The 26,341-nt window shown below is 49.7% G+C and overlaps 12 protein-coding genes across 12 annotated transcripts; 7 read left to right on the top strand and 5 right to left on the bottom strand.

The window, feature by feature from the left end:
- Window positions 1-347: 347 nt before the first annotated feature.
- PEX2_056630 (alpha/beta hydrolase) lies at window positions 348-1,346 on the top strand (the record flags this gene model as incomplete). The annotated part of the gene is made up of 2 exons (XM_016742937.1): window positions 348-380; window positions 432-1,346. 2 exons carry the CDS (start codon window positions 348-350, stop codon window positions 1,344-1,346), a joined length of 948 nt encoding a protein of 315 aa, XP_016595659.1.
- Window positions 1,347-2,499: 1,153 nt separating this feature from the next.
- Window positions 2,500-3,461, top strand: PEX2_056620 (dienelactone hydrolase family protein; the record flags this gene model as incomplete). Its single annotated transcript, XM_016742936.1, has 3 exons — window positions 2,500-2,737; window positions 2,798-2,879; window positions 2,951-3,461. 3 exons carry the CDS (start codon window positions 2,500-2,502, stop codon window positions 3,459-3,461), a joined length of 831 nt encoding a protein of 276 aa, XP_016595658.1.
- A 369-nt stretch (window positions 3,462-3,830) lies between these two features.
- PEX2_056610 (uncharacterized protein) lies at window positions 3,831-5,195 on the top strand (the record flags this gene model as incomplete). The annotated part of the gene is made up of 1 exon (XM_016742935.1): window positions 3,831-5,195. The coding sequence occupies one exon, from the start codon at window positions 3,831-3,833 to the stop codon at window positions 5,193-5,195; it is 1,365 nt and encodes a 454-aa protein (XP_016595657.1).
- Window positions 5,196-5,365: 170 nt separating this feature from the next.
- On the bottom strand, window positions 5,366-7,649 carry PEX2_056600 (biotin--[acetyl-CoA-carboxylase] ligase BPL1; the record flags this gene model as incomplete). Its single annotated transcript, XM_016742934.1, has 5 exons — window positions 5,366-5,874; window positions 5,936-6,207; window positions 6,266-6,832; window positions 6,884-7,520; window positions 7,583-7,649. 5 exons carry the CDS (start codon window positions 7,647-7,649, stop codon window positions 5,366-5,368), a joined length of 2,052 nt encoding a protein of 683 aa, XP_016595656.1.
- A 103-nt stretch (window positions 7,650-7,752) lies between these two features.
- On the top strand, window positions 7,753-8,251 carry PEX2_056590 (uncharacterized protein; the record flags this gene model as incomplete). The annotated part of the gene is made up of 4 exons (XM_016742933.1): window positions 7,753-7,811; window positions 7,863-7,894; window positions 7,944-8,008; window positions 8,183-8,251. 4 exons carry the CDS (start codon window positions 7,753-7,755, stop codon window positions 8,249-8,251), a joined length of 225 nt encoding a protein of 74 aa, XP_016595655.1.
- Window positions 8,252-8,441: 190 nt separating this feature from the next.
- On the top strand, window positions 8,442-9,477 carry PEX2_056580 (putative mitochondrial genome maintenance protein Mgm101; the record flags this gene model as incomplete). The annotated part of the gene is made up of 2 exons (XM_016742932.1): window positions 8,442-9,058; window positions 9,204-9,477. The coding sequence occupies 2 exons, from the start codon at window positions 8,442-8,444 to the stop codon at window positions 9,475-9,477; spliced, it is 891 nt and encodes a 296-aa protein (XP_016595654.1).
- Window positions 9,478-10,035: 558 nt separating this feature from the next.
- On the bottom strand, window positions 10,036-13,005 carry PEX2_056570 (serine/threonine protein kinase; the record flags this gene model as incomplete). The annotated part of the gene is made up of 1 exon (XM_016742931.1): window positions 10,036-13,005. One exon carries the CDS (start codon window positions 13,003-13,005, stop codon window positions 10,036-10,038), a length of 2,970 nt encoding a protein of 989 aa, XP_016595653.1.
- A 1,028-nt stretch (window positions 13,006-14,033) lies between these two features.
- Window positions 14,034-15,278, bottom strand: PEX2_056560 (phytanoyl-CoA dioxygenase family protein; the record flags this gene model as incomplete). Its single annotated transcript, XM_016742930.1, has 1 exon — window positions 14,034-15,278. The coding sequence occupies one exon, from the start codon at window positions 15,276-15,278 to the stop codon at window positions 14,034-14,036; it is 1,245 nt and encodes a 414-aa protein (XP_016595652.1).
- A 603-nt stretch (window positions 15,279-15,881) lies between these two features.
- On the bottom strand, window positions 15,882-17,909 carry PEX2_056550 (uncharacterized protein; the record flags this gene model as incomplete). Its single annotated transcript, XM_016742929.1, has 4 exons — window positions 15,882-17,157; window positions 17,200-17,366; window positions 17,423-17,741; window positions 17,845-17,909. 4 exons carry the CDS (start codon window positions 17,907-17,909, stop codon window positions 15,882-15,884), a joined length of 1,827 nt encoding a protein of 608 aa, XP_016595651.1.
- A 1,630-nt stretch (window positions 17,910-19,539) lies between these two features.
- Window positions 19,540-21,283, top strand: PEX2_056540 (RING-H2 finger protein; the record flags this gene model as incomplete). The annotated part of the gene is made up of 4 exons (XM_016742928.1): window positions 19,540-19,722; window positions 19,779-20,166; window positions 20,219-20,753; window positions 20,842-21,283. 4 exons carry the CDS (start codon window positions 19,540-19,542, stop codon window positions 21,281-21,283), a joined length of 1,548 nt encoding a protein of 515 aa, XP_016595650.1.
- A 1,712-nt stretch (window positions 21,284-22,995) lies between these two features.
- Window positions 22,996-24,485, top strand: PEX2_056530 (aspartate aminotransferase; the record flags this gene model as incomplete). The annotated part of the gene is made up of 4 exons (XM_016742927.1): window positions 22,996-23,175; window positions 23,246-23,377; window positions 23,458-24,300; window positions 24,384-24,485. 4 exons carry the CDS (start codon window positions 22,996-22,998, stop codon window positions 24,483-24,485), a joined length of 1,257 nt encoding a protein of 418 aa, XP_016595649.1.
- A 489-nt stretch (window positions 24,486-24,974) lies between these two features.
- PEX2_056520 (uncharacterized protein) lies at window positions 24,975-26,278 on the bottom strand (the record flags this gene model as incomplete). Its single annotated transcript, XM_016742926.1, has 3 exons — window positions 24,975-25,215; window positions 25,274-26,076; window positions 26,159-26,278. The coding sequence occupies 3 exons, from the start codon at window positions 26,276-26,278 to the stop codon at window positions 24,975-24,977; spliced, it is 1,164 nt and encodes a 387-aa protein (XP_016595648.1).
- Window positions 26,279-26,341: the final 63 nt, after the last annotated feature.

Here is a 26,341-nt window from a genome sequence, read left to right as displayed (position 1 = left end):
CTCTTTTCATTCATCTCTTATAAATTTATAAATTAGCGTCCAAAATAATAGAGTTCAAAGGTTACTGTCGCTAGCATGCATGAGTCATTATGAGTATGGATGCGCCATGACTAGTCTCGTTTGGAAATAAGCATAATAAGCTTAAATAATGATAATAATGAGTCATTATCACTCTTCAACTATCATTCATAATTTTAGATATTACCAAGTATCTAATTAGAGAGAATAAACATCATTACTTTACCCCGTAGCTATTGTATCAAGACTGTAGTATATAATTTAACTTTTCCACCAGCAAATAACCATCTTTAACATCCTACGTATCCTTGTTAGTCTCAAAATCAAAGATGGCACCAATATATGCGCCTGCATGGAATGAGGTAAATTGCATACAACCACCACAAGATATAATAAATACTGACCTTGAAAAGTTTGTCCAAGAAATTGGACCATTGCTCATGACCGGCACCACAGTTGAAGACCTGTTCAAAGATTCCGAGGTCAATACGCAAAAGATTATATCCAAATACGAAATCCCGCTACCTGATGATTCAGTCAAAACCGAAGATATCAAACTGAAAGATGCCTGGCTTCGAGTCTTCACACCTCCATCAGCGACAGGTGACGAACCAGTCGGCATTTTTATGCATGGTGGAGGATGGATTATGGGAAGCGTTGACCACGAAGATGCTGCATGCCGACACATCAGCAAGAGCACCGGCATGAAAATCGTCAGTATTGGATACAGACTGGCACCGAAATTCAAATTCCCCCACGGTCTCAACGACTGTGTTGAGGCAACCCTATGGACACTCGAGCACTTCTCGCTCTCATCCGTTGTGCTCATGGGAGGCTCGGCAGGCGCTAATCTTGCTTTTGGTGTTGCATTGAGACTTATCGATTCCGGACTTGGAGATAAAGTCAGAGGCATTGTGGCTTTAGTTCCTTGCACTGTGCACCCTGATGCAGTACCGGAAGACAAGAAGAAGCAATTTACTTCTTACGAAGAAAATGCTATTCACACTGTCAACACATTGGCCGCGATGAAATGTTTCTTGGATTCCTATGCGCCGCCGCCGGGAGACAAATATTTCTCGGTTCTCCTCCACCCGCGCTTGAAAGATCTGAAGAAGGTCTATATTGTCGAATGTGGAACTGATACATTGAGAGATGACTCTCGACTGATGAAAGTGGCTCTGGAGGAAGTTGGTGTACCGATCATGTATGATGATTATCCTGGTTATCCTCATTATTTCTGGTCATATCCTTCTCTGGTTCTGGTGAAGGCTTCGGGGGAGTTTTACACGAACGTGTTCCGTGCGATAAAATGGATTAATTCGGTGTGAAAGTACACGGACACACTATTTACTTCACATCAAAGATGCGCTTCAATGCACATGATCTACCCCCGGTGCCGTGGACATCTGCTTAGACTCGATCTAGGAATTTAAGAAGCCAATAGATATATCTATAACAGCAAATCTATGCCATGATTACTCTGATCGTTAGTATGTCAACCACACTAGTCAATCATAGGGAAGAGAGTCATTGCTATCGGTGCGATGATCCCCTGCTCTGCATGCAATGAATGAATGTGTATCCGGCCTGGCAGACCATATATGAGCCGCACGCGGAATCCAGAAAAAACCGAGAAGTGCAACTGACTAGAGTTGCCAAAGTTCTTCGCGCCCATAAGCCTCATCGCCCAAATTGTGGCTGTTATTGCGGGCTTGACTGCCAACCTACACCGCGGCCTATCGCAGGGTGGGCTTTTGTCTTCAATGTAATTTTGAAGGTGATATGATCAATCTTGGGAGAGGTGTATTCTGTCTTTCCCATTTTTCAATGCGACTTTCTAGGCGCGACTTGCCGGCGATCCTCTCAATCAGACATCGTCGTCTTAGTGCGTCCAATACACATAAGTCAGTACCACCCGACCTCTGTGGATCTTCATTTGAGGAGAACGATTAAGACCTTAGGTTGTCAGTATAAGCTCTAGCTGTCACGCGTAGAGATATATTGGGACGCGACTTACTGGCTCAATAAGAGCAAAACCTCGACTTTCGGGGATTTAAAGAGGCCTACGCCCAGTAGTGTTTGTTACTCATTGAGTTGAGAGTTGATTCCCACCTGAGCAGGCTGTGTGAAGATGACAACAAAGCAATGGAGAGGAAGACGATGAGGGCATGAAAGAGGGATCGATTTGTTAGGAAGGAGCAAACAGGCCTCAGGCTGCAAGGCTGCCACCACATGTCATCTGAAGCCTGCACATGTGGACATGGTCAGTTGCTTATCCGATAATATATATTAACCAAATACGGAGTACGGAGTACTCCATACATTAACACGAGCTCGTGGAATCCTTCACGAATAGCTAGCCGAAAGTCTGTTGGGCCGAACGCCCCCCAAAAATAAGCGGAATTCCCCCCCTTTCGGAAGTCCTTCGTCTCTTGCACTTTACATCGTGCAACTATCAGCCTCCTGACCTTACAGTTCAACATGTCATGCCCCAACTGTTTTAGTGGCCATGTCCACCAAGGCACTCCCCGTGGCGAAGTCACCTCTCTTCATGGCTTACAGGCCTACACGACCAAGCCTCTAAATGATGTACCTCATCGGGGCATTATCATCATAGTGCCCGACGCCTTCGGCTGGGAGTTTGTGAACAATCGAATCCTAGCAGACAACTACGCTGAAAAGGGGAAGTATCTCGTTTACCTGCCTGACTTCATGAACGGTATGTCCTAGTGTCATCAGAGACCCCTCAGGCTGGATAGCTTACTGATAGTAATATTAGGGCATGCGGCCCCAGTCAGTATGATGTCTGCCACAAAAGGGGTGCTAAAGACAAGTGGACTCACATCCTGGCTTATGAAGCCGTAAGTCGATATCTAAAATAACAGACGCCCGGATCGCACTTGTATAAAACGGTCACTAATCCAAGCTATAGATACCACCTAGCCTCAATGCTGACGAAAATGCTACCCTTCATGTACTACAATACGTTCAAAGTATCATGGCCTATTGTCCGGGACTTTTTCAAGTCCGTGCGCGAGAACGAAGGTGCCGAGCTTCCTCTCTACGGAGCAGGTTTCTGCTGGGGTGGAAAGCATATCGTCAATCTCGCTGCTGGAGCGGACATAGCCTCGAACGGAAAGCCACTGCTTAATGCTGGGTTTACAGGCCATCCTAGTCTTCTCGAGATTCCTATCGAGATTGAGAAGATTAAAATCCCTGTGAGCTTTGCGGTTGGGGACAAAGATATATTTTTGAAGCCTCCACATATTGAGCAGATCAAACAAGTATTCGCCAGCGAGTCCAGTTCTGGGAAAGGAGAAGTGGTGGTATATGAGGGAGCCGGCCATGGCTTTTGTGTCAGGGCTGATTTTGTTTTGGAAGATGCGAGTAGACAGGCCGATGAAGCAGAGAATCAGGCACTGGCCTGGTTCGAAAAGTATTAATAGACTGGAGAGATATTGAGTTTCTATATTGAGTTTAATCGATTGAAGTGAGTGAAAGAAAGTATAGTATGTTGCAGAAAGTAGGAAGCGAGTGGATGTAAGAATAGTTGTGGGGCAGTGACAGCATGGACACAGCCACTTATTGCACCGCCTTGATGTGGCGGTGCAACCAAAATCGTCGAAATCAAAACAACAAAATGTCCCTTCTGCGTCCCACTGACGTGGTCCAAGTTCCAAGTGGAGAATGCATTCTGGAAGCTCACCGCAGTCCATGCGGTTTAGTGTCTTTTTTGCCCCAAATGGTTTCCTGTTCAATAAGTTCACGTCGCAGCAATACCATCTCTTTTGCTTGATCGCTTGCATTCATACATGCCTCAAATCTCAAACACTCCAGAATCTTTGCTTCCTCGCTCGGATTCTCGAAACCCAGCGACAACATGTAGAGGCATAACCGCCCAAGGTCGGCCCTGCCGCCGCTCTTTAGCATCTCCGAATCCATCGACTGCTTCTAATCCTCGAAAGAAGGATCCTCGCCAAGAAGCTATAGATGTGGCATCTTTGTACTGCTGGCAGCACAAAGATCAGGACTCTTCGGCGAATCCCCCTACGGCTGTCATCACCCCGGCTAAGACGAGGACAAGCATCGATACATTAATGGATCGACTGGGTGTGCTAGAAATAAACGATGATCCAGTCTCCCAAGGGCCAAAACCTCCCCATAAAAGGCGGACAAATCAAAGTAGGCCCAGTGAAAAGCGTCGGCCGAAGAAAAAGACTATTTTCTGTTGCTTCCAAATCTTGGAGGACAGCGGCGAGGATGACAAGCCCACCTCAGTTCAGCGGCCCAAACCTCCTCGCCCGACAAGTGGTGTTTCGGCTTCTGCAAATTCGAGCCAAAAGATCAAACTGCCTGCCTCAGCCGGAAAGCCGCAGCATGCACAAGTGTCACCCACTCCTCCGATATCCCGGCCGTCTTTGTCGGACACGGGGAAGCCTTCTTTCCCACAAACACAATCCTTGTCATCGTGGATTCCGTCCACGCTTTCCCCACAGACAACATCCATTCTTACCACAGAACTAGCAAAACCAATCTCCAGTGCCGACGACGAAGGCTATATCTATATGTTCTGGGTGACGCCCCAAACAACTACCACAACACGGAGTGCTGAATCCGCAGTACCGCGAGACATAGCATCTTCTCTGCTACCCCAAGCCCCACAAAGTAGCAACCACCTCCGCCCACCCACCCAGCCACGCAGCGTTAGCGAAGCAATCCGTGCAGCACAAGACCTCAATGCCCTCACCTCTAACCCAACACCAACCACGCCCGGAACGCTCCGGCTGAAAATCGGACGCACAAGCAATGTGCACCGTCGACTCGCTGAATGGAGTAAACAATGCTCTTATGACTTGACGTTGATCCGTTACTACCCTTATACGCCATCATCATCCTCGTCACCATCCCCTACTAGGGTGCCCCCATCCCACAGTAGCCGGAATAGGGCTCCTTCCGCCTCTTTAGTACCGGGAAGGAAAGTTCCGCATGTGCATCGCGTGGAACGGCTCATTCACCTGGAGCTAGCGGCTCTCCGTGTTCGAGACTTAGGACAATGTCCTGAGTGCGGGAAGGAGCATCGGGAATGGTTTGAGGTCGAGGCGGAGAAAGAGTCGCTAAGGAGAGTGGACGAGTGTATTCGACGATGGGTCTCCTGGGCCGAGTCGATGGCACCCTAACCATGTTCGGCTTGATACCTATCATTTCAAGAATATTGGCAAGATCCATGACCTGCGACTGCCGCTCGATGATGACAGTGATTCTGCCTGGCTAGTCCCTGAGGAAAATTATAGTAAACTTGTAGTTATAGACATGGATATTTCGACCTATTTATCTATTTTGGTTTGATCTATACCTTCCGCTTCACTAGTCCACGGAAGAAGTCGAAACTGTTACTATCACTCTGTAATTGCCACACACGTCCCGTAGGACGATCATTCCACCCCAACTCCTCGGCTAGCAAAAGACCCCAATCACGGGTAATACCCTGAATGCGCGCGCGAGCCCCGCCCTCCTCCTCCAACGTAACAATCTGGTGCATATGTAGCCAGTCTTCATAATACATAGCCTCAAAGCCACGATCAAAGCCCGTGCGCAAGAAGCGGGTATATAAGGCTTCAAAGGTAGTCAAAATGCGAGCTAGGAGCCTCTCTAGCATGACAGGTGAAGCGGCTGCAGCGCCCGGGGAGGCGTAGCGTGCGGCGAGAGTGGTCAACGCGGTTGTCGGAGAGGCGTTGGTGGCATTGACACCAATACCGACGACGGAGATGTACTCGTTTGACATGAAATGGGAGTTGATAAGGATGCCGCAGATCTTTGTATACCGTTTCTGTTCGGGATCATCTGGATCTAGTGCATCTGTAGAGATTGGTTATTAACAAACAACTTGTAGTAATAAAATAAACCACCCGGCACGTACAAATATCGTTCGGCCATTTAAGTTTGACCGGGATCTTCTCGTAGCCTTTGGCGTAATTCTTGATTCCTCTGACTACTGCCATGGCTGATAGGTACTGAAGGAACACAACCGGTGCTGACTGAATCTTGTCTATCGGGTGGCGCACCACAGTTGAGAAGATGAGAGAACCTGCTGGTGAGACCCAGACATTGGATCCGCGACCGCGTCCAGCAATCTGTGCTGTAGCGGTAGCCGTAAACCCTTGCGGTAGCTGACGAAGCAGCTTCGTGTTCCTGTTGCTCGTTAGAGACAAAGCCAACCAGGACCATACTTATCAACCGAAATGCTTACTTTTCAAGGATTGTGTTCGTGCTAGTCACCACCTCTCCGTATAAGAGATTAGAGCCAAATGTTGTGGCCTCTCCCTTGGACTCGGATTGATATTGACGGAGGTGGGAATAGAATGCATGGTGATTGAAGTATGGAGTCAGTTTTGAAGATGGGATATCATCATGGAACACAAGTCGCTTGATGATTGCCTGGTAATCGACTATACCATCGCTAGACTCCGAGGATCCTGCGGGGAGCGATTCTTCTAGTTCGCCAAGATTCCATGTTCCAGGACGTTCAATGCGGAACGTATCGTGCTCGTCCTTGAGATACTCGGTCTGGCCCTCTTGGGTAAATGTAGCTCCAAGACCTGACAAGATATCCATGGGACCATCGGCATCGATTCCAGACACGTGCAAAGATGACAGTGAAGGCACTGTTGTCGTGTCCTGCGTGACCTCGAGTCCAAGTTTGGACAGACAAGCCTTTAGGAAGTCAGTCCGTTCCTTGTCATCGGCAGCGAGAGCCGCCACCATGTCGGCATATTCAGGCCCACCCGCCTTTGGATCCAGATTAACAGCCGCAAATCTAGTTCACAAGTCAGCGAATCAACCCTGCCAATTCAAATTCAAAACGTACTCAGGATGAGGTCCGGTCAAAACTGCTGCTCCACTACCGACTTTGCAGTAGACAACAGCAGCCGTACCATCCCCTCCGTCGACATTCAACTTTTCAGTATAGTTCGCAAGAACCTCAACCCCTTTGTCTGCGAGCGACGCCGCATCAACGAAGACACCACCGCCATTGTAGTACGACCGGAAGTTGGTTGGCACCGTGCCAGTGTTCAAAGCATCCTTAGCCACTTCAAGCTCCGCAGCGCGTGCCCCCGCCTCGCTATGGTAAACGAAGCCCGGGAATGCCCCGCCCCGACAGATGCCCGGATAGAAAGCTAATTCGCGATCTCCAACAACCTCCATTGTCTTATCCCCGACCTCGAACTCACAACGCTTGGATCCGTAGTAGCCACCAGCACACAGACCGAGGTACCGCCCACCATTGCGAACGAATTGCGCGATGCGCCGGTTCCCCGCACCATTAAGTGTGCGACAGTATCCCAAATCCGCGCCGCCGGGCATGACCAGCATGGCGCACGTAGTAATCCATGGCTCGTTGAGGAGCATATCGCCCGTCACCGGGATGACAGCATAGTGGTTGGCGAGTAGACGGCGGAGGGTGTAGAGGCAGTGACGGACTGACTCAACGGTGGTTCCATTTCCTGTTGAGAAGTCGTCGGGTCAGAAAACGGCAGAGCTGCCAGGCTGAGGAAAGTGAGCGAACCGGAGTAAACTAGGACATTGAGCTTTTTGCCACTGAAATCAGCGCTATTGCCCGTTGGCGTCGCCATTGTTGTTTCGTTGCAAAGGGAAATCAGCGCGATAAGATAGTTCTCCATCTTCCGCCGAGGCCAACCGCCTTTCTCCAACTTTCCTTGTTACCATACCCCAGCCATGTCGAATAACGTGGAGAAGACAACTGTTGTCCCGGATGATGATGAGCCGGATGATTGGTGAGGCTTTTTTCATTTGTCTGGTATGTGTGATGCTAACTGCAATGGCAGGGACAAGCGGATCTTCAGCACAGGGTGTCATAGTAAGTTATACTCAATTCGAGTCACAGATGTGAAACTAATACATATCAGCTGAGCAGGATAAGATGAATGACTGCTACTACGCAAAGAAGGACTGGCGTGAATGCAAAAAAGAGGTGAGCTATAATATCCACCAATCTGAACATGTATCAGGCCACCTGAAAGCTATTGAAAGCTATTGGAGGGCTAGTTCTGCAATGATCATTATACCACCTCTCCGGAGTCAAATGAATGGCAGCAACAGCAAACAGCTTCAGCTATCTAGATCATACTGACTCTAGTCAACACAGATGGAAGCTTTCCGCGAGTGCTGGAAGCGCCAGGGCAACGACCAGCGAACGCAGACCAAAGACGCATAATGTACTCTACACATCTATAATACCATGTTCAAATAGCCCATTTCAATCAATCCCACTCAATACATACCCGACCATCCGACCATCCGACCATTAACAGAATAAAGCTATCGAATCCATATCACGTGATCGCATATATTCACCTCGTTGCAAGACCTCCCTCCTCCTTCCCCTATCAATAATACAAGCCACGATGTCTGCTCCTCTTCGTATCCAGTCCTGGCGGGCAATCGAGACCCTCCAAAATGCGACACAGCTCTCGCGCTTCTCAAGAGCCCCCAATCCCAGAGTCAGCCAGCTCTTCAACCCGATGACCAAAAGAGCAATCAGCTACACCACCAAAAACCAGAACAATCAATCCACCACTAAGCCCTCCCCCTCACCCTCATCCTCCGCCACAAAGCCTGCACCCTCAGCTTCAACACCCATCCCAACAGGCGTCCCCGCATCCCGCGTCCCAGGCTCAACCCCCAGCCGCGCAACAACCGAAAACATCTCCAAAACAGGCCTATCAGACAAACCCCTCGAGCTCGAGAGCCCAGCCGAAGAAAGAATCGACTGGACGCGCTCCTTCCATGGTCTATCCGCCGAACCGTTCCCCAAAAAAGCAGCCGATATCCTGCTGGCCGAGACGGAACCGGACGAGGTCGAGATCAAGCCCGATGGTATCCTCTACCTTCCGGAGATCAAATACCGACGGATTCTCAACCGCGCTTTTGGGCCTGGTGGGTGGGGTCTCGTGCCGCGGAGTGAGAGTATCGTTACGCCGAAGACGGTGACGAGGGAGTATGCCCTTGTTTGTAATGGACGGTAAGCAGATTTGCTATTCCTTGGGTTTTTTTTTACAATCTTGCAAGCTTGTCAACCAGTCTTGATTTCGATTTATCCTAGCCTGTATCAGTAAAGGAACTGGACCTGGAACAAGAACGCTCAGCTAACACACTTCCCACTCCAGCCTCGTCTCCGTCGCCCGCGGTGAACAGGACTACTTCTCCCCGGACGGAATCCCCACTGCTACGGAAGGCTGTAGATCGAACGCGCTCGTGCGCTGCTGCAAGGATCTAGGTATTGCGAGTGAACTGTGGGACCCGCGCTGGATCCGCAAGTACAAGGCCAAGTACACGCGCGAGGTATTTGTTGAGCATGTGGTTAATAAGAGGAAGACTAAGATCTGGATTCGGAAGGATGATCCTGTTGGATATCCCTGGAAGGAGACTGGAGGTAAATAGGATGGGAAGATGAAATTGGATGTTGGGACTAGATGGGCTTTAGCTTTTACCTAGACTCGGTCAGACTTGTATTATATCACTTTGTATTGGATATGTTGGATTATGGGAATATTATCTGTTTCTCTACTCGGTATTTTCATTGGAGTGTTTTCATCGGTTTCTCTGGGTATTAATTGCTACATCACAGCTCTCTCCCAATATGAAGTATACATCGCCTGTTAGACTGACAACTTTCTGCTCTATTTTCATGTCACTTGCCTATTATCTGACATGTAGATGCCGTAGTTATACAGTAAAAATCATATTAAAAGAGAGCTGGAAAAAAAAAAGAAAGTAAATTTGATTTTAAACCCCCAAAAATAAGGAATAGCATAGCTTCATAGCCGCACACCACCAAGAGATGAAATTTTGATGCGGCTCAAAAAACGCAGAGAAAAGAATCTATCGACATCACACGCATAATATGCACAACCCAAGAAGAAAGGGAAAAAAAAGAGTAGGTAGCCAAGAATGGGTAATCAAAGAGAGTTACTGATACAAGAAACAAAGAAGGAACGATCAAGTCTCACGCTCCCCATAAGGAGACTTATCCTTCTTCCTCAGTGGGGCAGTGTTGTAGGCCGCACCCTGCTGTGGAGCCGCCGGCTGGGGCGGGGAGTAGATAGACGGCGGGGAGACAGGGTCATATCGATCTGAGAGCTGGTAATTGCTTGACGCCGTCACGCCGGAGATATTCGGGTTCGAGTCGCGGCGCTCGCGTGCCGGTGTGTTCTCGGCACTGTAGCCGCCGACCGGAATCTGATTGTATCCCGTATCGTGGGCATAGTAGCCACCGTTGAAGGGGTTAGGGTCTGGGGACCCGACCATCTGGACAGTGCTCTGGTGTTGGTCCTGGCCTGAGTGGGGACGGGGCTCGTAGCGGGCGCTGCCACGGGAGCCTGGCTGAGGGGCCTCGAGGATGGGCACCTGGCTTGAGGACGGGGTCATGCCAGCGGGAACTGGGGAGAGAGGGGCGTTTCTGGGGGCGGAGTAGTGATCGTGCTCGTTGTAGGAGACGCGTTCGCCGAGCTTGCGGTGGCCGGTTGATAGACCGCGGGTGATGCCTTCACTGCCGTTGTGCACGTTTAGCTGGTTGCCTTGGTGGGAAGCGTTGGTAACAGTGCGGTGGAGGGCGTTCTCGTGGCTGTCGTAGTCATCGCGGCCAGCGTCGACGGTTGGGGAGCGGGCGTTGAGCATTTCGACGATAGCGGCTTCGCGCTCGGCGTTGGTATGGGTGGAGACACGGTGGGTGATTGTTCCTGAACGGGTTTGGTCGTATCCTGTCGACTGGGCTGTGTTCTCGTAGTTGAGGATGCCTGCGGCGGCAGCGGCGACACCGGGGTCGGGCTTGGAGGAGTCCGCACCGCCACCCTGGGTAGACTTGCGGCGACCTGCGCCTGCACCAGCACCGGAATCATCACCCTTGTCATCGGCATCTGCGGCGTCGGCAGTCTCTTCTTCGGGAAGGGCAACACCTGGACCGCGAACTTGGATCTTGCGAACGGCTAGGACCAAAGCACACAGGAACTTGGATCGCCGGGCAGCGCGAATAGTCTCGTTAGACCAGTTAGACTTGTGACGGATGTCGACACGCAGCTGGAGCTTGTCCATATCACCAACGCCATCGAGCTCGATGTCGATATCCGGCTGGAAGTCACGGCTGTTCTCCTTGTCACGAACAAAGTTCTCCATCTCCTGGCGCAGCAATTGAACCTCAGCGAAGCTAGTGTCGAAGGCCACGGGGATGATGAGCTGTTCGTGCATAGCATTGGCGCGAGTGAAGTTGTCAACCCAAAGACTGTTCAGAATGTTGTTAGGCACCTGCGTGATGCGGGAATCCGTAACATTGCGGAAGACAGTGAAAAGAAGCGAAATACGCTCAACGATGAAAGGCTTGTCGCTGACCTCGACACGGTCGCCGATATCGAAGGGATGCTTGACGAAGAGGAAGATGCAGGAACCAAGGACTTCTTGAGCGGTAACGGAGAAGACGAAACTGAGAGAGAGCAGCGAAGTGGCACCAGCTGCAATGACGGTACCAAATCCAGTGGTGACGAAAGAAATGAAGACAAGAACACCAATTAGACCAGCCACACACATGAGCAGGTTGTCCAGCACACGGATAGCCTGGTCGACATCGTGCATGCTGTGGTGCAGGGCCTTTCTCATGCGTCCAAACTCGGTGATGGTCAGGACCATCTCGTCAAGACTGATATCACCATTGCCATCCCTGTCAAGGGCCATGAAGCACTCCTCGGCCTCAGCCTCGTGTTCAGCACCCAGGACCTCAACAATGTCATCCATGTACAGAGCTTCGCGGCCCTCGACCACAAACGACATCCAGATGCGGCGGGCCAGCGCAGCAGCATGACGCTTGCGCTCAAGGGCCTCGATAACCATGGTGTGCGTCGAAGTCGGGTTGAATACTTGCTTACCAGTAAGCTCCGATGCGACATGTCCAAAAGCGGCGGTGACCTTGTCGCCGACACGGCCGACGTTCCTGCCGACTTGACGGAGCATGCGGAGGGGCATTGCAGATGACCGCTTGCCACCCAAGGTGCCAGCCTGAGCCAGGATGGAATCGAAAATGAGCGAATCTTCCTCTTTGAATTCAGGGCAGTACACAGGGAACATGTTGCGCGAAGCCTCAAACAGGAGAGTGACCAAGTGCACATTGCGTTTAGAGACCTGGATCTTGGCGTCGAACTGTTTGCGGTGGTAACTGATCGAGATGAGCTGCACAAGGGCCTTCTCGGACAAGTAGATGAGGCTGCAGAGGAGCAGCGCAAGCAGAATATTCTTGATAGACTTCTCCCACGCCTTAACACCCGTGTCGCCGGAGTCCTGCTTACTAGGATTCAAGGTCATAACAGGCAGGAAGGTCACGAGGGAAACAATAGACCAGATCAAGAGCGCAATGGGGGTCTCGAGAGCGCGCAGAATAAGCGCATACTTGCGGGTACCGGAGCTGACGATACCGCACAAAAACTGGAAGAAATAAGGAATGTAACGGGCGAAGATCTTGGCTGCCCACAGACTGACCCAGACGATCTCAATCCAAGTAAAAAACCAGTAGATATGCACACCGCCAATTTTGGCATTCGGCGCAACGGTAGCGCCCACAATGATCGGAATCGCGATCAAAATCGCAATGGGAAGAACATAAATCAAGTAACGAGTGATGAGGGAGTAATTCAGGACAGCTTGGTAGAAACGGCCCATACGGTTGATAGTGCCGTCCTCGGGCGACTCAGCCGGCTTTCCGGACAATTCATTGATATCGGTATCGGTGCGACGCCTGCCGCCAGGACCACGCTGATGGTTGCCAATGATAGGTTCCTTCTCCGTGGTCTGCGAGATACCGTCCTGGGGGCTAGTGTTCGTGTTCCATTTACGGGCGCCCGTTTGACCACGCGAAGTGGTCTCCGTCAGAGGGATATCAATAGTCACGTCATTGGGATTCAACATCCCATTGCCATGGTCTGGCATGTCGGGTAGCTGCTCGAATCGGTGAGCCGTCAGTCGCCTGGTAGAAAGACTCGAACCTCCCATCGCAAGGAGCTCGGAGGGCAAGCAGGGCCTTTATTGAGTCAATGCAGATCGGCCCCTAAACTAATGGGTTCGATTGCGGAGGCTTTCGTGCGTATGGTGGAGACTCGCGAAAAAAAATAGTCCCGTTATAGTACACCAATGGGTGGTAACCCTGTTGTTTTTCGCCTCCCCCTCGCCGGGTGAACCAAAAACTTCCGCGGCCGCACTTTTTTTCACGCGACAGCGGTCAAGTTATGGGTGGCTATGATTCCCGGACCAGTGTGCGTAGAACTTCGGTAGTCGATCGTTCAATGTCAATGGTCAGGACGTAGGTGGAGATGTGGATCGGCGAATTGGGTGCGTTAATGAAAGATCAACCAAAAGCCGTCAAAGTACATATGTACAATAAACGAATGACTAAATCCAAGAGAATGTCAAGTGCAAGAGAGTGTGTGTAAGAAAGAAGAGCAAGTGTTAAAGTAGAAAACGCGAATTCATGGACACATCCAACGGACATGCCGTGTTTCAGCAGGACCCGTTGGGGGGGAACGGGCAAAAATGTGAGACCGCCTTCTTCCCCCCCTGTGGAATCCTTCCAGCCTCATCATTCGTTGTTTTTCTCTTAGTCCGTGTCCTTATATTACCGATCGACTCTAGACTATTGAAGACCCTCTTCTCCATTTCGCCTTATACATACTCCCCTGTAATACTACTCCGTACTTACAAAGTACGAAGACTCCTCAAACAGGACCGTGAACGCGAGTTTCCACATGCAGGTCCACTACCACCCCACATCTCGATGTGTCTGATCGTCCAATGAGCACCTCACATCAGCGGGTGGCTTGAGATCAAACACACCCTACGGAGTATTTGGTTAGCCAACGGGGAAGGAGGACACAAGGCTGATTCTAGATGCATCAGACCTAATAATATTATTTAATTTATCCTGGACCGCAGGGGGTGGTCAAAAATACCCAACCCCAATTTCACGCCCGCGAGTCAAGATGCATCTTTTCCAGCGCAGCAACAACCCGCTTCCTATCCCAACCACCTTCCAACCCCCGCACAACAATATCCTGCTCACTCTCCGGTGCCATTCCACTCAGGGCTGGTGGTCTCTGATCCAAATTCGTCGGGAAAGGATAACCCTCGGCAACAGCTTGCACAAAGGCCCTAATCTCCATCTGCTGCAACGAATGGGTCTCAGGACCAAGTTCCTGTCCCGCCAAAACCCCGCCAGCAGCCCGGAACCGCTCAACCAGTAAATCCCAAGTGGCATCAACAAGCGGCACCGAATCAACTGTCTCCATAGGCTTTCCAAACGCACTACTTATCTGCAGCAAGTTCGCAACCCGTCTGAACCCCCCATTCTCAGGATCCATCTGATTGGCCCCAGCAGCATGGAAAAGCGCCGGATTGAAAAACAACCCGTCTCCAAAACTCAACGGAAGCGCAACATAACTCTCCTGAAAGAATGCGCGGAACTCAGGCTTTCGCCACGCCAGATACCCAGACTTGTATGTCTGACTAAAAGGTAGGAAGCGTGTTGGCCCGCTAGCGACAGGCATATCCGTATGCGCGACAGCTCCCTGCAGCGTTAGGAACTGCGATGTTAGCTGCGTCGCAGCCGGGTAGCGCTTGCATGCTACTTCCTCCTGGAAGCCGAGGTGGTAATCGCGGTGTGCTTCCTGTGCCGCGCCGCCCGGGTGCACTGCGTTGACTTGGGCAGTCACACGGTAGGCCGGACCCAGCCAGGACTCAGCGACTGCTGCCAGCCATGGGTTTGAGTAGTAGTCGATGAAGGAGGGTGGGTCTTGGAGGGCGTGTTTTGAGAAGGAGTTCCAGATGCGGTCATTTGTGCCGCCTACAGCGAAGTGGTCTCCTTTCTTGTTTGATTGTGCGGCTTCGCGGGCGATGATTGCGTTGAAGGCGGTGTTTGTGGTGTTCAGGGTTGTTGAGTATTTTGTGGGTGCGTACATAGATCGTAGCACGTAGACGCCTGGGCCTGTGTGGAGGATGTGATGCCATTCATCTTGGAGACGATTAATTAGGTCTGAGGTTAGGCCTGTGGATTCGAGGGCGGAGAGGTCGTAGATGGGGATGTTAGATTGGACTTCGCAGGCTAGTGGGTAGGTTGCTGGGTTTGTGGTTTGCGAGCAGATGTCTTTGAACTCGGGGAGTTGGGGGGTGGAGGGGGAGTAGAGACGAGATGTAACTCCGTGGCCGTTCATTATTGCGTATATCTATCGGAATCCAACATATATTAGGGGAATGTATGTGTATTTTTCCTAATTGATGCCTTCGGTAAATCGTTTAAATATTTTTCGGGCGGAAACCAATGTCCATCGGGCTCCCCGCATTGAGGTCGGACATACGGAGTGGAGAACGGAGTACTGGACATCAAATTGCGACTCGGGAAATGGTTTCCGTTACAGGTGAGAAGTTTCGAGAGAAAAAAAAATAAGAGAGAAAGAATAGCAAAAAGAGTTCTAGACCTAGATGGGTATCACAGCTATCAAGCAGTATAGTACAGGTCTACCGCTACCACTGAAGCACAAAAACAAAAAAGAAGCCAAATAAACCATTCGGTCCTCCCGGACGCCAAAAAGCAACAGGAGAACGCCGAGCACAGGAAAGCCTTGCCTTGTAAGAGAGGCAAACCCCCATGCATAAAATAAGTGGCATCCGTGTTGTGCCTGTTTCATAAGATCCAAATATTCCCAACCCACGCAAATCTATGCTTGAATTTCAAAAACGTCTTTTTTAGCCAAAAGCAGGAGCAGAAAAGAATTTCGTAAACGGTGCGTGACTGGGCACTGGGCACCCGTGGCAATTCATGCATTCATCATGACCGCTCCGAGATCCGATGTGAGGACCGATTCGGACGGCGTGGGTTGGTTGGATTTGTTGGATTCGTTGAGGATGAGTGTGTGTTCAGACATCGTCTCAACGAGGGCACTCGGTCTTCCGGTAACGGTGAAGAGGACCTTCATAAGGAGAGTAGGGCCTTGCCCGTTGAGACCGCCTTGGGGTTGGCGCCGGGTGTGGGTGAGCAGCACACAGACCAATTCGCGGATCGCTCCGTCAGTAGACGGATTGTGGATGGCGTCTAGACCGTCGATTATAAAAACCAGCAATGGTGGGGCGGATTGTAAGAGGGTATCGACTAGCGATAGAGCGGCTTTCCAGCTGGTGAGCGTTCCGTCTAGTTGGCGAAACCGCTCGGCGCTGAGATCCAGTACAGCGTCGCTGTCGACTACAGGAGGAAGCCAGTTGATTAATTGCCGGATAATACTGTAGGTGAGGGCAATTAAGCCTTGCTCGTGTAGATTCAGCCCTTTGGCCTCCTGGCTAGGAAGGGTGCAAAAATGAGAGACGACAGGCAATCGAGCTTGACGTGCGAAGGAGGCATAGCAGGCTGAAATTAGAGCCACTGGGTCGAGGGAAGCGGTAGGTTGAGTCCCGCCCACGGCTAGGGCCTGAGATCGCGAACTGGTGGCCCACTGTTGTAGAGATGCAACGATACTACCCTCGGCGACGACCTTGACATCGGATTCATAGTCGCAAATCTGATCATCACTATCGAAGAAGTCTTGGAGGTGCTTGGATGAGCTTTGAATCTCAAGTCGTGCGAGGCGGCGCTTGGATCCCCTCGACCATTCGAAAGAAGATGTGTCTATCAAAATTGGGTTAGATGGGTGGATCGAGCTGTAAAATGCGTATGCCTTCCTACCTATATTTGGGGCTGGAGGCGTGGTTATGCAAACGATGCCACTGCTCTGTTCATTGACCGGCTGTAGTTGTTCACGCACAGAACTCAATGTCTCTGCCAACAACCGATCCCGACCCTCCCTATACCGATTACGCTCCTCTGCGTCTTGCTGAATCTCCCAGATGAGTCGACGAGTGATGGTATTTTGTGCCGCTATCCGACGATCCTTTCCCCGGCGTCCTACTTGGCTGAGTCGAGATTCCTCCCACAGTGCCCGAGGGCTATACGGGTCCTCCTCTTCATCGTCGACGTCCATGACCGCATGTTGCCATGGAAAATTCTGTGCTTGCAGTTGTATATAGATGACCAGATGATGAAATTCGGAGTACACATCCTGGCTATGCATGTTCAGCAACTGGCACGTGGACCTCCGAACATACCAGTCCATGAATTCGGTCAAAAAGAAGAATATTAGAGTGTAGGTTTTCGTAATATGTTGGACGGCGCTTGAGATTAGGCTAGGATCACTAGGGAGACCTAGAGCATCGTGAATATTTAGCAAGGCAGTAGCTAAGCCTTCCATTACCCGTGGATAATGTGACGACGCCTGACCCGTACGTTAGCAAATGGGAGGAGACACGTGTGTATAAACGGACCACGCACCTTAATCACTGACTGGACGACTCCATAGAATAAGGGGCTATAGGCCATATGGTCCGGCAGAGTAGAAAGAAGGGTCGCGTGAGTGTCCACCGTCGGAAGGAGTCGATCGCACAGGTCCATGGAGTCGCTAAAGACCCGTGGTCGGGGACGAGACATCCAGAATGTCTTGATGTTGCCGAGTAAGGTCTTCACGTCGAGTACCGTCTGTGGTCGCTCCTCCCATTGAACCTGATCCTGGGGTAGGAGGAGGCTGATAAACCGTTTCCAAGTGTGGGCTAACTCATTCCGTTCGATATCGAGTTCGGCGATGGCGGGGGTCCTAGGAAAGGATACGGGGTTAGAGGACACTTAAGAGGGTTCAGACTATAGATGGCATCCTAGGTCATCGCTCATTCCCCGGAAGGTCTATGGAAAGGGCTTACGGGGAGATTGGCTTCCCGTCAAAGCGGTGTTGCCAGGCCCGGCTCGGGATGGCAGTCTCGGGCATGATGCTGCCCACGGAGTTGATGAAGGCAAATCAGGTCCTCTTTTCACGACATGTCCTAAAAAGGAGATGCGAGTTGATGACGGGGAAAAAATGGAGAAGGATGGGGAAGGAAGAATTGAACTTTGTGAAGGGCGGGTTTTGCCGCTCAGAGAGGGGGACGAAGCTAAAAATGAGAGAAGAGAGAGAGAGAGAGAGAGATGTTTCTATTAATACATATACTGTGGTTTTTTGTTTTATTTTTTTACTACGTTCTATCTTTTCTGATATTAAGGTGATCTAGAGCTGTCTTATCCGACTTTATTTCACTTTATTTCACTTTATTTACACTGTGTTTCTCTTGTCTTGTTTTTTTCGTTCTTTTGTTTTTTCTTTTTTTTTTTTTTTTTTTTTTTTTTTGGGTTTTTTGTTTTTTTCCCACAGTGATATACGGAGGTACTAACAAATGCACTCCGGGCCTGATGAGAGCCGAGGCCCTACTCTTTTCGCCACTATGAGAACCCTGATTTAGGAGAAATATTGGTTAGTAGGATTAAGATCACACGATACGGAGTATAGAATGTAGAATTATAAGTACGGAGTATAAGTGTATCATTATATAGATTTCTATCAGATACTAATAAAGCGGGGACTTAAACTAGAACACAACTTTACTTAAAACATGTCTCCCCGGGTGTTCGCCTCTCCAGATTTCGTTCTCGGCCTGGACACTGGACACTGAACATCAAAGAACTTAATAAGGTTTTGGTCCTTTTGAGTGGTCCTTTTGTGAGAGACCCCCTCTTCTTCTTTGCTTTTTTGGGGTTTCCTTTCTGTCTCTTTTCTTTTGTGGGTCAAAATACATGGGGTGCATCGATTTAATAGGTATCTGTGGGGGAAGCGTTGATCGTGGAACAATAATCCTAGAGCTGAAGAAGTCTATTGAAGGTGTCAGATCAGTATGTCAGATCAGACCATGGGGATGATCAAGTTAAATCTCTCATGTCGGGGGGGGGGGGTTGGAAGTGGGAAATAAAAAGCAAAGAGCCCAAGACGTAAAAAAAGTAAGACAATGAACGGAAGTCCGGGATTTTTAATCGGCAAGTTGGGCGAATCGGCCGAATACGAGAACGATGCTTGGTGCATCATAGAAGGATCTACCCTTACTTGAGGGTAAGTTTAGCGATGACGTTCACAATGTGATAGATGTAGTGTGATCGTCAATGGGCATTATCACATTCGATAGTCAATTCAAGTACGGAGTACGAGATAAAAGATACATCATGCCATATCTACAACGTATCTATACGACACGAAGTACTCCGTACTCTGTAGAGAAAGTACATACATGTAGTTATGTATAAAGTACTCCGTACAAAGTACATAATTTATCTGAATAAATATAATCATGTAATCCAATAATCCAATAATCCAATAATCTACTTCATAATAGTCGAAATAATTGAAATAATCCAATTTATAATAAAAAAAAAAGAAATCTTCTAATCTCCCTCTTATCCGCTTGGATCCCCCCAGTTAGGGCCGATCCTCTCCCCTCATTTTCTACTTTTCCCGGTTTCTCTTCTTTTTGTATGATCCATTTTGACTAATGTGACCCCCACATTATTTCTTCGATTCCGCCGTCTCCCGCATAATGGGGCTGTTTCTTTTCTTTCTCTTGTTCTTCTCAGTTCAAGCAGAGGTTGTCTCGCTACCATCAAATACTACAATCCAAATTCAATCCACTGGGTTTCAAATTGAGGGTGGCAATTTGACTGGCCAGAAGCTTGTCCCCTTAGCTGAGTCGCTGATTCAATCAACCACGGCCCAACTCAAGGTGCTATACGCATACGCATACGCTCGAAATATTGGGGCATTGCTGACATCTACCAGTCCTTTAATGTTTCTGGCACTGCCACTCAAGTCATCCCAAGCAATTCCCTCGATTTAAAGAGCTCGCAAATCGCTTGCATATCCTGCGACCAGGAGGACTATACCGGAAATATCCGAGTTGACGAGACAATTGAATACGTCACTTCTGCTCAATCCGCTGCAGCCATTCTGCTATACAGCAAAACAGCTACCGGCTGCAATTTCACTTCCGATGATCAGACCGTCGCACGCTATCCCAATATCTTCACATTCACAAGCCAAGCCGGGTATTCTGCACTCCTCAGTGCTTTCGATAAACCAACAACTATCAGTATCGTCTCAATGTCGTATCTCTCAGCTGTTCCTTCCGATGGTGACCCAGGTGGCTCTGGTGATAGTCCCAACACAGGTTCGCATCCCGACTCCTCTACCTTGTCCAGTCCATTAACGTTCTCCCCCAGCCATGATCATCCTGTACAGTATCACGGGTATCATTACCGCCCTATTCCTGGGTATTATCATCACGGGTGCCGTCCGGGCTCATCGCCATCCAGAGCGATACGGCCCTCGCCGAATTGCCGGGCGAGTCCGGCAAAGCCGAGCCCGAGGTATAGCTCGAGCCATGTTAGACACTATACCGGTGGTCAAGTTTGATGACAAAAACGATGACGTGGAGGCTGCCAAAAGAGACGTTGAAATGTCTATGGGCTCTGAGGATGCTGCTCGCGAGCACTCCCAACACCAGGCCGATGGAAATACGGGCGTATCGACGCCCCACGAGTCCGAAATGCCAACCCCAGATGATAACGAGCGCCCCACTGCCACAGCCCCCGAAGCCAAGACCGACATGCCTGAGGCAGGTAACTTCTCGTGTCCGATTTGCACAGATGACTTCATCAAGGGCCAAGACCTACGTGTCCTACCCTGTAATCACCAATTCCACATGGAATGCATTGATCCATGGTTGATGAACGTGTCTGGCACCTGTCCCCTTTGGTAGGTTTTATTTAATATTGATATTGATATTGATTTTGATATCAAACATATCAACTTCCATACATGAACCAAACTAACCATATCACAGTCGCATTGACCTCAACCCACCCCAGCCCGAAAACCCGGAACAAACTGAAGAAAACACCGACCAAGCCGACCAAGCCGACCAACCCACAGAAGGCGGACCCGTCCTAACAACAGAAGAGGCCCGCCAGCAAGCCCGCCAGCAAGCCCGCCACACGCATCGCCGTCTAACCAACTACCTCCATGGACCCCTTAACGCCCGACGAATGCGCGATGCCACCGTCGAGGAGCGCATTGCGGCACTCCGACGCGTCCGCGAAGCAAACCAAGGCGAGTCTGCGCCCGAGGAAGGATCACGTCGTGGTCTGACCACCCGTCTACGCGACCGCTTCCGTATCCGAACACGCGCTCACGGTGCTGAGGCTGAGTCTTCCGCTGATGCCGACAATGCTGCGCCTTCTCCGGCGGCTCCGGCGCCCGTCCATCTCACGCCGTCTACTGCATGATGATTCACTCCTTTACATATCACTCCTTTTATGTTTTGCATATATTTTCGATTTACGATTCAGATGATTTCAGGTCCTCGGTAGGAGGCTACATGGCGTTTGCTTTTTTATGGGTTATGATATTTATTTTTTTTTCGTGTTTACTTTATGGATTGTTTGAAAGAGCATTGGCGTTTTCTTTGAATGGGGGTTGAAGGAAAAGAGAGACTGGTTTTCTCAGTGACTTATCTGTATCTGCTGGTTTCTTCTCTGCATATACTTTCCTGTATATCATGAATTTAGGGTCACATACATATCAATTTACATACATTTGAGTTTAGGTGCATATATCTAGATAGAGATATATTTCTATCACGAGGACAGGAGGTCTAGACTCGGATCCATGGATTGATATTCATCCGCATCATCGATTTACGAGCTATCATCCTATTTGTCGTCAAATATTCTTACAAATATAGTTGAGGCTGTGCCAGGTCAGCAGGGAGCAGTACCATGGGTTCCGCGGCTTTATCTCGAGAACCAATATCAGATCATATCACTTATCTTCTAACGTTCCCGAGGTCATTATGAAATATGCATAAGACCTTACTAAAGCTCATAACCCGGGAAGACTATAACATACCCATGATGTTAAAGATCGCCAGGCACGAGTTACCTTCTGACCGATTGGCTGATATCGGGATGATTGCATCAGCGGCTGACATAAAATCTGGTTTCACCCGATGAAGTATATCCGGTGTGGAGTACGTGAGGGATACATTATTACTTAGATCTCTCTAGATACATATTAATTACGTTCATAAACTAGCATAATAACGCTCTGATGATATATTATCTCTACTTTGTGGGGGAATGGAATCGGAGAAAGTCCGCCCTAATTGTTAATCCCCAAGTTCTTTGCTTATTTCTCCGTCCCGGGATCCTCCTGAGTTATTTTCGTCCCCTCACAAGTGTGGGGGAATGACACATACCCATATGGAGTTACCATATGGAGTTCTAGAATTGCTTGGAAGAGGGAAAGGGTCTTACGTGTGCAGAATTGAACACTCCGACACTATTACTGTAGTACACATATGCCAAGTGTAATTGATAATATAGAACTCCGGTCTCCGTACGGACAAAGACATACAAACCCCTGAGCCGAGACTTATCATGCAACAAGCTTGGCCTTCCAGAAGGGTCCCCACATTGCGTCTTTTTCCGTCGGCGTTGTATGACACACTGTTTCTCGTCGGCGGGTGTAGCCTGTCGGAGAGGGGAATATGTTGGAGATTTCAATCCGGGGGTTATTTTGATTTGTACTTGTATTGTGTGTGACTATAGAATAACTTATAATTCATGGTTATATTCTACAGTTGTAGATATACTAGCATGTGAAGTCTAACGAGAAAGATACCGCAAGTCGTCCCTCGGTATCTTGTGCGCCGAGGATATAGAGCTAGATAAATATAAGAGAGACATAAAAGACTAAAATACTTCATCGTATGTACAACATACAATAATTCTTTCAGATTACAAAACAGCGCGTGCTGATTCCCGCAAAACAAACCCCACCCCCTCACTCCATTCCGGTGAACGCAAGCAGGAATATCCCGTTTCGGTGTCGGATTCCGGGGAAAAAAACTTACGTTGGATATTCTCGGTTATATAATTTCACCATGACTTCGATTCAATCCGCAAGAGATCGTCTTTCCTCCCTATCATCACACATCATGGGTTCCTCTAATCCCTCAGTATTTACCGCGGCCACTGTGGCTGCCGCACCCGAAGATCCTTTGTTCGGTCTTATGAAGGCGTATCGTGAAGACCCCTCCGATAAGAAGGTTGATCTGGGCATTGGTGCCTACCGCGACAACAACGCAAAGCCCTGGATTCTGCCTGTTGTCAAGAAGGTAATATCCATACTTCTTCTATTCTTCTATCCCTCCAGAGCTCACATTTATCTAACATCAACATCTGTAGGCCGATGACGCCATCCACAACGATCCCACCCTCAACCACGAATACCTCTCCATCGGTGGTCTCGCAGAGTTCACCTCCGCAGCCCAGAAGCTGATCGTCGGCGCAGACAGCCCTGCAATTAGCGAAAAACGAGTACGTACCTCTGTCCTTCCAAATACCTTCCAATACCCCGCCCCCGCCTCCACAAAACCAAACTAACCCTCCCCCACTAGATCTGCACCTTGCAAACCATCTCAGGCACCGGCGCCGTCCACCTCGGCGGCCTCTTCCTCTCGAAATTCCACCCCCAAAAGCCCGCAATCTACCTCTCCAACCCAACATGGGCAAACCACAACCAAATCTTCACAAACGTCGGCCTAACCCTCGCAAAGTACCCCTACTTCTCCGTCAAGACGAAAGGCCTTGACTTCACCGGCATGATCGCAGCCCTAGAAGCCGCCCCCCAAGGCTCCGTAATCCTTCTCCACGCTTGCGCACACAACCCAACAGGTGTCGACCCCACCGAAGACCAATGGAAGCAAATCGCCGACCTGATGCGCGCCCGCTCCCACTTCCCCTTCTTCGACACTGCCTACCAAGGCTTCGCATCCGGCGATCTGGTCCGCGACTCCTGGGCCATCCGCTACTTCGTCGAGCAGGGCTTCGAGCTATGCGTTGCGCAGTCTTTCGCTAAGAACTTCGGTCTCTACGGTGAGCGCACGGGAGCGTTCCACTTCGTCTCCGCGCCTGGTCCGGATGCGGCTGCTGCGTCCGCGCACATCGCGTCCCAGCTTGCTATTCTGCAGCGTTCGGAGATCTCCAACCCGCCTGCGTACGGTGCGCGTATCGCTAGTCGCGTACTGAATGATCCTGAGCTCTTCAAAGAGTGGGAGGCAGATCTGCGCACGATGAGTGGTCGCATTTTGGAGATGAGACAGGGTTTACGGCAACGTCTTGAGAAGCGTGGTACGCCTGGTTCGTGGGATCATATTACTTCGCAGATTGGAATGTTCAGTTTCACTGGTCTGTCTGAAGAGCAGGTTATGACGCTGCGCTCTAAGTGGCATGTTTACATGGTATGTTTTTTCTTTCTTTCTTGTTGGTGTATTGGTTATATGTTGTCTGGGATTGTGGTTGCTAACTCTCTTTTTCCCTATAGACAAAGAACGGCCGCATCTCCATGGCCGGCTTGAACACGAATAACATTGACTACTTCGCTGAGGCGGTTGATAGTGTTGTTCGTGACTCTGCTAAGTTGTGATACCTACCTGATACCCCGGTCTTGACATAGAGTGGAAACGCTCGATGAGACTTGGTTTGGCGTTCTATTTGCTTTTGGAACTCAAGCTTTTTTTTTTGTGAAAGTTTGGAAGGACTTTCATGACGCATCAATTCACCATACTTTGAGACTTCGGTCTTGGTTTCGCATTTCTCGTTCCCTTCGATAGACCTCGTGGGTCTGGGTTTGCATTTACGTAGTATCACATGCATAACACGCATGACATATAAATCATAGGTATATGTATAGCATTGCGGCATTGAAAATTGTTGTGGTATTATTTTATTCGATGGTCTGCAGGAAGTATAAATCCAAACAGCCAAACAAGAGCTACCACGTCCTACAACATAGGTGAGCAAGAGACCTTGAGATAATATGCTACATTTCAATGTAATAGACATATGGTATCTGGTATCGTATAAAAATGCATCCTGAAGCTCATGAGATATTACCTGTCCAGCAGTATGGGGACTAAAAGACCAAATCCCACACCACAAGCCAGGTACACAACCCAACAGTACCCCAGAAGACAGCCTGCGCCGTACTCCGTCGCTCCGTAGCACGCTTCAGCTCACGATTTCCCTGCCCAACATTCGTCTGCGTGGTATCCACGTCCGAGATAAGCTGAGAAATATGTTCTTCCTGCGTAGCGAGGTGAGAGACAAGTGTTTCTTGCAAAGAGGAGATCTCAAGGAGAGATTTCTCGGCGTTTCTAAAAGAGCACATCATTAGCACCATCCCCCAAACCCAGCAATCAAAGAGAAACATACTGGACCTTCCCCAACGTATCCTCATAATGCCTAAGCATAGAATCATTCTCCTCAGCAAAAAGCTGCAACTGCTCTGGGGAAAGCTGCGCCTCGATCCGAGCCGTATCCGCCTCACTCAGAACCGCCGCATCAGGCGCTTGGAAAGTAGGATCGAACGAACCCCCACCCGTAACTCCAGCTCCAGCTCCAGCTCCAGTCCTCTCCGACACAGAAACAGACACCTTCCTCCCCCCATTCCCACTACCACCAGCAGTCTTCCCCGCAGCAACCTTATAAAGCACACTCTTCTCCTTCTCGCGAACCCTCTCAATCCTCTTCTCCACCATCCGACGCTGCACACCAACAGCACTCTCAAGCCCGCGACGCAGAAACCAAAGCACGCTTTCGCGGATAGTTGCTAACGACCGCGCGCTCTCCTCTGCCTGCACCTGCTCAGCGGATTTACCCTCATTGTCGTCGCTGGTGCTGTCTAGTGCGCCGCTTCCACCGGCCCAGCGCCAGAGGAGGGCTCCTGCGGCGGAGTGGCCGTATTTCTTGTGGAGGAGGGTGGAGGATGTTTCTTGGCGGAGGGATTCGGCGGAGGAGAGGTTTGCGATTGAGGTTGCTAGGTCGCGGAGGAGGAGAGCTGTTGATGTGTCGACTGCGTCACGTTCGGGGTCTGTGAGGTTTGTTTGTGTGGTTGGGGGCGCATTTTTGGGGTTGGGGGTGCTTGTGTTTTGGTTGCGGCGTTGTGGTTGCGTTGTTGAGAGGTAGGCGTGACGGATTGATTGGAGGTATTGGAGGAGGGAGTGGATGTGTGAGTTCTGGGCTTTTTGTTAGATTTTGTTTCTGGTTTGTTGGGGTTTGGTATAGTGGGTGTGAATGAGTGCGGAGGGCATGGCTTACGATTCGGTATGCCTCCTTTAAGAACTCGTCGGCGGTTTCTGTACAGGGTTTTCTGGCTTGCGGGACTGATGAGCCTTGCTTTGAAAGCAGGTTGTTGAGGGTTGGTGTTAAGTCGGTCATTGTGGGAGTGGCATGGTCTGAAATGTGTGTAGTGTCGCTATACAACTGTACACTTGTCGATCA

This window comes from Penicillium expansum (assembly GCF_000769745.1).
Source record: "Penicillium expansum strain MD-8 chromosome Unknown contig190, whole genome shotgun sequence".
Classification (NCBI taxonomy): domain Eukaryota; kingdom Fungi; phylum Ascomycota; class Eurotiomycetes; order Eurotiales; family Aspergillaceae; genus Penicillium; species Penicillium expansum.
The sequence above is the reverse complement of the archived record's forward strand: the minus strand, read 5'-3'. Positions and strand labels throughout refer to the sequence as shown.